This window comes from Mytilus trossulus, chromosome 1, assembly GCF_036588685.1.
Source record: "Mytilus trossulus isolate FHL-02 chromosome 1, PNRI_Mtr1.1.1.hap1, whole genome shotgun sequence".
Taxonomy (NCBI): Eukaryota; Metazoa; Mollusca; class Bivalvia; order Mytilida; family Mytilidae; genus Mytilus; species Mytilus trossulus.
In genome coordinates this window covers 41416882-41428924 of record NC_086373.1, presented here as the reverse complement: position 1 = coordinate 41428924, position 12043 = coordinate 41416882, and the positions used below count along the sequence as shown (strand labels likewise).

The window sequence follows — 12043 nt, the reverse complement described above, 5'->3', positions numbered from 1 at the left end:
GTTGAAGAAGTACATCTAGATTTTCTATATTAATATATTTAATTGGGTTTTGGTTTTCAGCATTTTGTACGACCTCTCGAACATTTCTTTTTGACATTTACGTATTTAGTTGTTTGCCTTTATGATATCCACTCTTGGTATGCTATTAGAGACGTGATTCCTAAATAATGATTAAGAGAATTGATTCAATGAATATGTCAATATTTGCCCCATTAATTTTTAGTTATCCTGTCCGCTGTGTAAACAAGGACCAGAGGACAGAACTCACTTTCTTGTCCTGTGTCAACATTTTACTACAGTCCGACAACCATTTATGGAAGCCCTAACAACTGTCTTGCGGGAAATGTTACCAGATCTACATCGTCAGATAATATCTGATCCACTACAGCTGACGCAGGTCATACTTGACTGCTCGTCTAGTCCATTTGTGCTACCTCAATATTATAACAGACTTGAGTGTTTAAGTCGAGGTCTTTGCTATGCCCTACATATAGCACGCAGTACAGCTTTGGAATACCATTACAAGTGACTTGCTTAATAGCGTACTAGATCTCATTTGACATTTATCATACTATCATGATTGAGTGATTGAAACATTGTAGGGACCACCCCGCTCTTAAGGTGTACATAGACTTTCATTTAGTTTTGTAGTAAAAGTGGGACAGTGCATACAATTATTCTATGAAGTGTTGGGTAACCAGACCCAAGACTACAGTTCTCCAGACAGTGGAGGAAAGATACACAACAACAACAACAACAACAGCAAGTGCCTATATTCATATAAGATACCAGGTTCGCAATTGTGTACAACGGACGCGCGTTCGTCTACTTAAAACTCAACATTGATGCTCGATTAAAACCTTTAAATAGACCACATATGTACGAAAGTGAGGAGAATTGACAACCCTCAATTCCGAAAGGTTATACAGCTTATAGATTTTTAAACAGTAAATTTATAATTATGACCATATAAATGATAATCCAGACACAAAATACCTACCATTTTAAACTCATGACAATTGTTTCTTCAAAATACAATGGTTTTATTGGCGGTTTTTTTTTCTCGTCATGTTTTGAAATTCTTCTAAATTGCCTGAATCTAAGAAAGACTGACACTTTTAAAATTAAGAAAATAAATAAAAATTTGATTTAGGGGTTTGTCTTGTTATTCATAACTAATTATTCTTCCTGATTGGTTTTTTTTGGGGTTTTTTTCCGCAGAAGCCAAAATGAGGATACCCATTTTGAGACTTCTAAAAGTTTTAGATTCCATACTAAGTAGTTAAACATTTTTGATTATGTACAAACTGGAAGAGACATGACTTAGTTCAATCTAAATGACACCGACACAATTGAAGGCTGTTTGTATGGATACAGTGGTTTTTTAAATCATATTTTGTTGAAAATGATTTCAATTGACTCCTTCAATTGATGAAAATATCGACGCAATACTAATTTTTAACCGGATTTTTGTGACAAAAATGTCGGTTATTGATTTGGGGATGTACGGCGGGCGGCCAGGCGGTCGGGCGGCCGGGCAGGAGGCAATCAAATGTTGTCCGTGCATTAACTCATGAACCGTTCAACCAAAGCTTTTAAGATTTTAATATGTTGTTACTGACAACTAAATGAAGGTCAAGTTAAATAATGGCGATTTTGACTTTTACCATTCAGGAGTACTGGCTCTTGAAAGATTGAAAAATGGTGTTTCCAGTCGTGTCCGTCCATTTTCTCATGAACCATTCAACCAAAGCTTTTAAAATTGTAATATGTTGTTACTGACAACTAAACGAAGGTCAAGTTCAATAATGTAACAATCAATGAGTTTCCAGTCGTGTCCGTGCATTTACGCATGAACTGTTCTACCAAAGCTTCCCAAATTTTAATATGTTGTTACTGATGACAAAATAGAGGTCAAGTTCAATAATGACGATTTTGACTTTTACCGTTCAGGAGTTATGGTTCTTGAAAGATCGTAAAATGGCGTTTCCATTCATGTTGTTGCATTTACTCCTGAACCATTCATTCTAAGCTTTTCAAATTTTAATATGTTGATACTGATGACAAAATGGAAGTCAAATTTGATATTGACGATTTTCACTTTCACCATTCATCAGTAATGGTTCTTGTGATATTGCCAGGACATAAATAAATGTTAATAAATCCGGTTTGCTGTCGTTGTGACAGCCTCTTGTACTATTGTTAGTGTTACTTTGTTGTAAAAAACTGGCGAAAGATACCAAAAGGGATGTTTGAATTTATAAGTCGAAAACAAAATGACAACGCCATATAGAAAATGTTCTGAGAAGTTTGCATCAGCGTAGGTGTAGATTTTGGCGTTACAGTGAATGTTTTGGTGAATGTTATGTCTTTTGTTTCTTTCATGTTGTCTTAATAATTTGAAAACAACAATGTCTTGTTCATGTATTCGTTTTATTTGAATACAATTGTTTGTACTCGATTTTCTTCCCACTGTTTAAATGGTTGTTCGGCTATGAAATAGTAATTGTTTTTTTTTTAATATTTAATTTAAAAATACAAAATACTTGACAGAAAATAAATTAAAACAATTCCACATACACTTAATTGTTGATTTCCAGAATTCTTTGGTAGAATACACAAAAATCTGAGCATGAAGTATAAGAAAACGGTACAAGACTTATAGGATTTCATGATCACATGATCACATTTAAGTATATTTCTAAATTGAGGCTTTGCAGAACGTATGACAACCGATATTGATACAGAACCCATTTCTGCAGTCAAAATGGTTAAAGCATTCATTTATACACACATCCTTTGTCAGATCAGTCATCCGAAGACTGTCTACTACCGGATTTGCTTGAGTTATAGGAATATCTGAAAATCGCTGTGTTTCAAAACCTTCATTCCTAGGAAACATAAATTCGGGTGTATCTAAATCTTGACGATTCATTCTAAAATTCGTATTTTGCGTTTGGAAAACTTGGGCTGTAAAAATTGGTGGTGTTAAATCCAAACTAAAACTTCGTGATGTTAAGTCTGAATTAGAACTTGGCGAATTTAAGTCCAAATTAACACTTGGTGATGTTAATTCTAACCCACTACTTGGTGGTGTCAAATCCAAATTAAAACTTCGTGATGTTAAGTCTAAAGCAACACTTGGTGATGTTAAGTCTAATCCAACACTTGATGATGTTGAGTCTAAACCAACACTTGTTGGTACCAAGTCTGAACTAGAACTTGGTGAATTTAAGTTTACACTAGCACTTGGTGTTGTTAGGTCTAAATCAGCACTTGTTTGTGTCAACTCCAAATTAACACTTGGTGTTGTTATGTCTAAACTATCAAGTTTACAGACTTTCCGACATCCCACCTTAACACAAGAATATCCTGATTCACAATCAACGTTTAAGGCACATTCATCAAAGCATCCTATATTAGGTATTTCGTTTCTGGTTTCACTTAAACGGGGAGTTTCAATTAGATTTGATGGTGGAGATAAATTTTTCATATCAGTCTCTTGTTTTTCATCGATAGCAGTTTTAATAATTTGTGCCTGATTTACTTTTGAATCAACAGAATTCTGAAAATTATTTTCTCTGCTTCTGAAAAGTTTTTCTTTCGGTATGACTCCATTCTGATCGACGTAGAGCGGTTCAGCACAATATGTTGCGCATGTGCTAAGTCTGCAACACATCCTGTCAGCAGGACAATCATTGTCGGTGTTACATGGTGTGTCACATGGCATAGACCATCCTCCAACTGGTCTAGGACATAACCGTTCTATTTTCGTTTCATCAATAACTTCTATAAAAGAGAAGCAGAAAACATGTTTATGTTTAGTTAATGCTATCCATTACTGTATCGATATCTAATGTCACAATCGGTTAAGTTGTCAACGTATATTTGTTCCGCCTAACAGAAGTTCCACTGGAAACTTTGTTATAAACAATGTCATAATACCTATTCCTGGTGGAACAAATATTCTATACCATTTATTCCATAAGGAACTTAAACTGTAATATTTATTCCTGTGGAAATAATACTCCAGAATATTTCTTCCTGTGGAATTAATACTCCAGAATATTTCTTCCTTTTGGAACTTATGTTATGAAGGAACTTCTATTCTGTGACAAAGTTACATATTTGACAAGGCTCTTGTAAGTAACTAGAGAAGTAAATATAAAGTAATAGTGGATTCCAAATGAATAAATAAGTCAATGAACCATCAACACTTGTCAAGGTTGTAGTCAACACTTCTGTCTTGACATAACTTATCATGGATATGGTCATTTACGTTGTACACGTTGTAAATCAAGAGTTTTCAAAAGTTTAAATCTTTCGAAATATTAAGGATTTTCTGCCCAAGGAATAGATAACATTTAAAGCTGAATTCAGCAAAACTTCGTATTTCGCCTTTTCAACCTCTTTGATTCGAGCATCACTAATGGGATGCATCTTTGTAGACGAAACGAGCGTCCAGAGCGTACAAGATTTTAACTATTAATGAAGAATTTATCTATTACTCACGTGATAAACTGTAAGATGTTGACAGAAATATCGCTAAGATCAACCTGAAGTTCACTGCTGACATCTTGGCAACTATCAAAGCACACCTAAAATTATTTTTAAAAATTTAAATCACAAAAATACTGAACTCCGAGGAAAATTTAAAACGGAAAGTCCCTTATTGAATGGAAAATCAAATAGATCATACGAAATAGCGAATAAGTCAATTACAAAATCATAAATTACTCAAGCTTACCACAACATAAAGTAGATATGTTTGTGACAAGAAAACGTTCTGTCCTTTTATATCTGTATTCAACGTCGTCTGGCAAATGAAGAAGCAGAAAAGTAAGGACTACCGTAAAAACCTACAGGTAATTGCATTATTAATGAAGATGTTTAACACGAATAGGTCAAATGTCGAATTTTGTGGTTTATGAATAAGTATATTTTGATGAGAAGTGTACTTATGTCATCTCATTCAATAAAGCGTTCATATATTTCATACTCATTTGACAAATCCGTGACGATATTTTTAAATGTCACAAGGAAACTGGTTGAAATATGTGTAAATAGTAATGAACAATTTTCAAGTGGGTATTATGATAAATTTCCCACGTCCAGATTAAACAATACACAATCTTGTTTTATATTCTGATTTTGCATAAATTAAAACTTTGTTGATATTTTTTTTTTGCCATTAACATGATAGGGTGAAACTCTCATTTAATCGATAATGGGAAATTTTTATTTAACCCATCTACGAATGTTATTTTTAAAAATGAAATAATACAATAAGACTGAAACGTAAATATTTTTTCTACTGTTACCGCAATATCTATTTACGAAAGCAATGTTTACCGCATTTGCAATAAACATGATAAGGTGAAACTCTCATTCAGTTGATAATGGGAACTTTTCATTTAAACTATCTACAAATGTTTTTTTTTAAAAAGGAATCTAAAAAATGAGACTCAAATGTATATATATGCTTTCTACTATACCGCAATATCTATTTACGATGGCAATAGTTACCGCATTACCAATAAACCATTTATTCTTTTTTTTAATTTTGTATCTGACTATGCGTTATGTAATTTATTTTGATTAACATTCTAAGTTAAAATTGACAATAGTGCGTTCTGTCACACGTTTCACAATGGCATGTATATGTTGCATCATTTCTTAAATCCGACATTCTATATTTTACGGTGGTTTTTTGTTGTGCTACTCCGGTAAATACCGGCATAAAGCTACAATACCTTTAGTTATCATTACTTCTTTATTACAACCTTCAACAGTTTTCACACAAAAAATTATTCATTCAGCATCGATCACATCTACTGCAAATTCATTAATATTCGTTGGATACCAATTTTCGTGGATTTCGTGGATATAGGTGAACCACGAAATTTAAATGCTAAACGAATGACAAGTATCCTAAAGGCTCTAATGCAAACTTCAGCAAATCCACGAAATTAAAATTTATCAAAGTATCAATGAACATGAAAGTTTTCCTCAATCCACGAACATGTGTGCCATGAAAATAAATGAATCCAAAGTGTTTCAAATGACATACAAACACTATTTAGTCACGTGCATGAAGTGTCTCAAGAGGATGTTTGAATACTGAGATTGCAACTTACCACTGTTCACACACTACAGGTACCCTTGCCAACTGAATATGATAAAATCAAATTTTAATTGAAGCTATTTATCTGGATGATACTTCAAACATTTTCGAACGAAACGCCAAGTAAGGGTTTTATTTTTATAATAATTTATTCAAAAATTGGACAAACCCTCAACATCTGTCAACTTTTTTGCTATATTTGTGGTAAATACTCTTAAAAATGATTCATTATCATTTCTTTTTAAAATAAAACCCTTGTTTTTTCCTCATCAATGGATATGTCACCGTTAAAGACAACGACTGCTTGTAACCAACGCCTAAACGATTGACAGAAAAGTCTTCCAGTTTTTTGTGCATGATTTCTGTTCTGTTTGATCTCTTCTGATTTCTCTGTAAACGCGCATCTGGCGTACAAAATGTAAATCCTGGTGTCTTTGATGAATATGTTTGCCGCTTACAGCTTGTATGAGCAATTAAACTGTTTAAACTGTAGGTATTATGTTGACCTATTACTGCCTAGTATATATTTGTTTATGGGTCAGCTGAAGGACGCCTCCGGGTACGGGGATTTTTCGTTACATTGAAGACCTGTTGGTGACCTTCTGCTGTTTGTTTTTTCTATGGTCGGGTTGTTGTCTCTTTGATACATTCCCCATTTCCATTTTCAATTTTATTTTTATGATGTAGAATTCCATTGCTCAGTCTAGGCAATTAGAAATGCAATGTTTAGGTATGGCATGGATACAAAGAAATATTTCACGAAGAAAACAATAACCTAATAAATCATACAGTGGTTTTGAATTTTGTTTTTAGAAATTAGAGCGACCTTAATAATCCGGTATGCTAATTCAATTATCTCAGATAACACAGATTTTATATTTTTCTAAACAGAAAAAAAGTATGGTTTACTACGGAGCCCCTCAAAAACCAAAGATGAACTCTAAATTATTTGTCCGCGTGACTTTAATTCATGTGCGCATAACTTTAAATCTTGAGCGCACGCACTCAAATATCTTGCGAACAACTTTAAATCTTGTGCAAACAACTTAAATCTTGAGCGCAAAACTTTAAATCTTGTGTACCCAACTTCTTATCTTGTGCGTACAACTTTTAATCGTTTGTGCACACAACTTTTTACAACCTGTGTGCACAACTTTAAAATAGTGTGCGCACAATTTAATCTTTATGTCTTTTGGCTAGAATAAAACTTGTTTGATTATTGAATTTGCGAAAGTCAAGGGAACAGATTTAAGAGCTTTTCCTACAGAAGTTAACTTTATGAAGCCGTTATCAATCTAAAACAACATGTTTATGATATCAAAACAGTTGTCGCTATAAGCCGAAAATTACTATCAAAACGGTAAATGGTTTTTTTTAATTTAGAACAAGGACTTTGGAATTAATTTTAAAGCGTCTTACCAAAAAATTAAAAAAAATACTAATTTTTCGGTCAAGCAGATTGGAAATTAACATTTGTTTCAATATAATTTATAATTACAGTTATTGAAATGATTTCTACCGGGAAACAGCCTCAACATGCATGTGTTATTCGGATAAGGAGACGAAAGAAGTGATCTGGACTTCATGTTAAATGTTTTTGATAAGAGGTTTAATGAACAAAGAATCGTTCATATAAGTTTCAGAGGATCATGGTGTTGAACATTTCCCCTTTAGTAAGGGCCATTGTTACATTTATAACAACGGACGTAACTTTCCGGTTATTTAATTTGACAGTACAGTATGAGAATAATATGATGGGTATGAACGGACGATGAAGAAAATGATGGCTACTACTCACATTGCTCACTTTTGGAACAATGAGCTTATAAAATGTTCAACTTTCTCTTACTTTTGACTGTTTCTTATATTCAGTGTTTTCAGTAAATGAACTCTTAACAATTGCCAATATAAAAAAAAGAAAAAAAGATGAAACACACATATTTGTATTTTTTTTTCACTGTTTTGTGGGGGGGGGGGGTCTTCTTTTTGTGTTACCTTGCAAACATCACAGTCGAAGACAACAACAATACTACTGCATTGCTGTAATACAAAAGAAACGAGAAAAAGAGTGATACTTCAGAAATACCGAACACCAAGGAAATTAAAAAAGGAAAGCCCTTATGTTTATCAAATGGATAAATCAAACGAATGGAAAACAAGAATGTGTTCCAAGTACACGGATGCCCCACTCACACTATCATTTTTTATGTTCATTTGAACGCGAAAATTGGGGTAAAAACTCTAATTTGGTATTAAAATTAGAAAGATCATATCATAGGGAACATGTGTACCAAGTTTCAAGTTGGTTGGACTTCAACTCCTTCAAAAACTATCTTGACCAAAAACTTTAACCTGAAGCGGGACGGTCGAACGGTACGACGAACAGGGGGTCGAACGAACGAACAGACGGACGAACATACAAACCCACGGACCAGAAAACATGATACCCCTCTACTATCGTTGGTAGGGCATTAAAACTAGGATATTCCAGACTTAGCACAGGCATTTCCTTAAATACAAAATGTGGATTAACCCTGGTTTTATAGCTAGCTGAACATTTCACTTGTTTGACAAAAAAATGCATTAGACATTCTAATGATAAACTATATACCAGAATAGTTTTCTGTTTTGTAATGCAGCTTTTTGTACTACATGTTCCCTTACTTTTGACAAATCTGTCAAAGTTCATTAATTAGTTGGCTTAAAATATGAATGAATCATATCGCAATTATTGTTTCAGTAGGGAGTTATTTTCATTTATCATGACTATTAAATTTGTCAATTGCAATGTCAATTTTACAAGTTATCGTTTTGATATGCCTTTAGGAAAAGTAAAGACAAACTTACATGGACAAAATGACATAACTTTTTGAACGTTTTGAATACATTATTTAATACTGGTATATATATATATATATATATATATATATATATATATGATGTAACTTTTGTGATTTCTAACTATAAAGCAAGCTTAGATAACTGCGAGTACTCTCAGATCTGTTCATTGTGTCTTTTTTTTGTCGGGATGTATAAGTACCCGGCCACGTCCACTTGTATTTTTTGTCTATCTGACGAGTTAAGGCCTTTTCAACTGATTTTTATAGTTCGTTCTAATGTTGTACTGTTATACCACTGTCCCAGGTTAGGGGGATGGTTGGGATCCCGCTTACATGTTTAACCCCGCCATATGTATGTGCCTGTCCCAAGTCAGGAGCCTGTAATTCAGTGGTTGTCGTTTGTTTATGTGTTACATATTTGTTTGTCGTTCATTTTTTTACATAAATAAGGCGGTTAGTTTTCTCGTTTGAATTGTTTTACATTGTCTTATCGGAGCCTTCTATAGCTGACTATGCGGTATGGGCTTTGCTCATTGTTGAAGGCCGTACGGTGACCTATAGTTGTAGATGTTTGTGTCGTTTTGGTCTTTTGTGGATAGTTGTCTCATTGGCAATCATACCACATCCTCTTTTTTATATATTATACTGCAATATATTTATAAATTGAGAGAAAAATATGTAAAAAATACTACTGCTTTTAAATATTGCAGTTCACTACTAACTAATGTAATGTAAAAGCCCGTATGTTGACATCAATTTGACTTTTGGTTGCTTTATACAATACTGATGTGCTTACCCTATATTAAGTTATTGAAAGTAGTGCGCCTCGAAATCAAGTGTTAGAGAATCTAAAACATAGCGTTGTACTTGTTTACAAGATTATAATGAGGCGAACCATAAAAATACACGTGTACACTGCATTTGTTTATTATTTACATGTTTGTATTTCGTTCATTATTTTGTGCATGTTTCAGGCAGTTAGTTTTTTTCTCGCTTGAATTGTTTTACTTTTATTATTATTATATTGATGTTTTGTTGGGAGGCGACTTTCCTGATATGGAACGTGCGCCCTAATTGTTTTACTTTGTCATTTCGTTGCTTTTTATAGCTGACTATGTTGGCTGGCATGGGTTTTGCTAATTGTTGAAGGACGTACAGTGACCTGTTGTTGTTAACTTATATGTATATGTCATTTTGGTCTCTGGTGGAGAGTTGTCTCATTGGCAATAATTCCACATCTTCTTATTCTCATATTTATTGATAGAGCAATAGATGACGTCTTAGTTGATATAGATAACCAATCAAATCATCTGACATATAGCAGAAGATGACTGAAGTATACCTACAGGTATGATCAATTTAAGAAATAATTCATGCAACGACAACTAATGAACATCTTCAGTAATTGTCGTGTGATGATGTAGTTCATAAGTGTTTGTCGGTTGTCGTATTTTATATAGATTGGACCTTTGGCTTTCCCGTTTGAATGGTTTTACACTAGTAATTTTCGGTGCCCCTTATAGCTTGCTGTTCGATGTGAGACAAGGCTCCGTGTTGAAGATCGTACTTTGACCTAACATGGTTTACTTTCATAAATTGTGACTTGGATGGAGAGTTGTCTCATTTGCACTCATACTTCATCTTCTTATTTTAAGCCATGTCAGATTTGTAGGATATTCTATAAGGCCTGGTCCGGTAGATTTGAATTTGATGATGAGTGTTAGCGATGGATACAATTATATATTCGATTTTCAAAGCTTAACAAAGTAAATATATCTATAGTATGGAAAGTCAACCGTGGGGTTTGAAAAAGCATTTTATATTTTTTCAACAAACAAAATTAAAAAGAATTTTTTTTCAATTCATGTGATTATTCACAGATTCGTTTTCTACATATTCTAAAATTTTGATATTTTTATGAACAATCTTTATTTCACAAATCATTTTCTTCAGTCCTTGCGTCATTTCGCTTAAATTATTATTTTTAAAAATTATATCCCTTCTCTTTTCTGTCGTCACACAGTTTCAAGAAGTTTATTTATCATAAAATTAAGAATGACTTTGTTAACATGTTCATAAGTTTACTATTTGGTTTTGATTTGTTTAAGTATACAGCAATATCTTTGTAAAAACTTTTTAAATGCATAAAATAAAATTAAGTTCTTTTTCTCATATTTGAGAAAGATATTAATATTTACGTACTATATCGTGTTTTGGAGGGTCCTTACTGTACCATGTGTTTCCCAGGAATGTGGTTAGAATTATTTTTTTAACATGCATTTTACTTGTATTAAATCTTTGATTGATACTTTACAAGCGAAATGAATGACCCTCAAAGCATGATTCTTGTACATTTCTTTTTTAATATTCTGCAAAAGACATTTAGTCTTAGATGCATTTTTTATGAGTTGTTATTGGCTTTGAACTAGCTGTCAGTACCTGCGAGTACTCTTATATCTGTAATTAGTGTCGTTTTGTTGTTCGGATGTACAAGGACCCGGTCACGATTACTCTATGATTTTGTTATACTTTTTCTATTTGTATCCATCTGATAAGATTAGCATATTTAACTGATTTCTATTGTTCGTTCTCATGTACTGTTAGTTCACTGTTTCAGATTAGGGGAGGGTTGGGATCCCACTAACATGTTTAACCCCGCCACATTATGTATGTATGTGCCTGTCCCAGGTCAGGAGCCTGTAATTCAGTGGTTGTCGTTTGTTGCTGTGTAACATATTTGCTCATCATTCATTATTTTGTAGGCCGTTAGCCTTCTCGATTGAATAATTTCAATTTGTTTTTTCGGGGTCTTTTATAGCTGACTATGCGGTATGGGCTTTGTTTATTGTTGAAGACCGTACTTTCACCTTTAGTTGTTAATTTCTGTGTCATTTTGCTCTCTTGTGGAGATTTATCTTATTGTCAATCATACCACATCTTATTATTAATTGACCTGTTATATTTGTTGGCCAAGATTTTCCCGGATTAATTTAACATCGAAATATTTTTTTTCGAATGCCCCTGCAAGCTTGCGGAAGAAAAGCTATTCCAGAAATGCATATACGTGTTGATATTTTTC

At 33.3% G+C, this 12043-nt stretch overlaps 1 protein-coding gene across 1 annotated transcript; it reads right to left on the bottom strand.

Annotated features, from left to right (window-relative positions):
• Window positions 1–2593: 2593 nt before the first annotated feature.
• LOC134707921 (uncharacterized) lies at window positions 2594–4974 on the bottom strand. The gene is made up of 3 exons (XM_063568092.1): window positions 4748–4974; window positions 4513–4598; window positions 2594–3789 (listed from the first exon to the last, which is right to left on the bottom strand). The coding sequence occupies exons 1-3, from the start codon at window positions 4753–4755 to the stop codon at window positions 2702–2704; spliced, it is 1182 nt and encodes a 393-aa protein (XP_063424162.1). The 5' UTR covers window positions 4756–4974; the 3' UTR covers window positions 2594–2701.
• Window positions 4975–12043: the final 7069 nt, after the last annotated feature.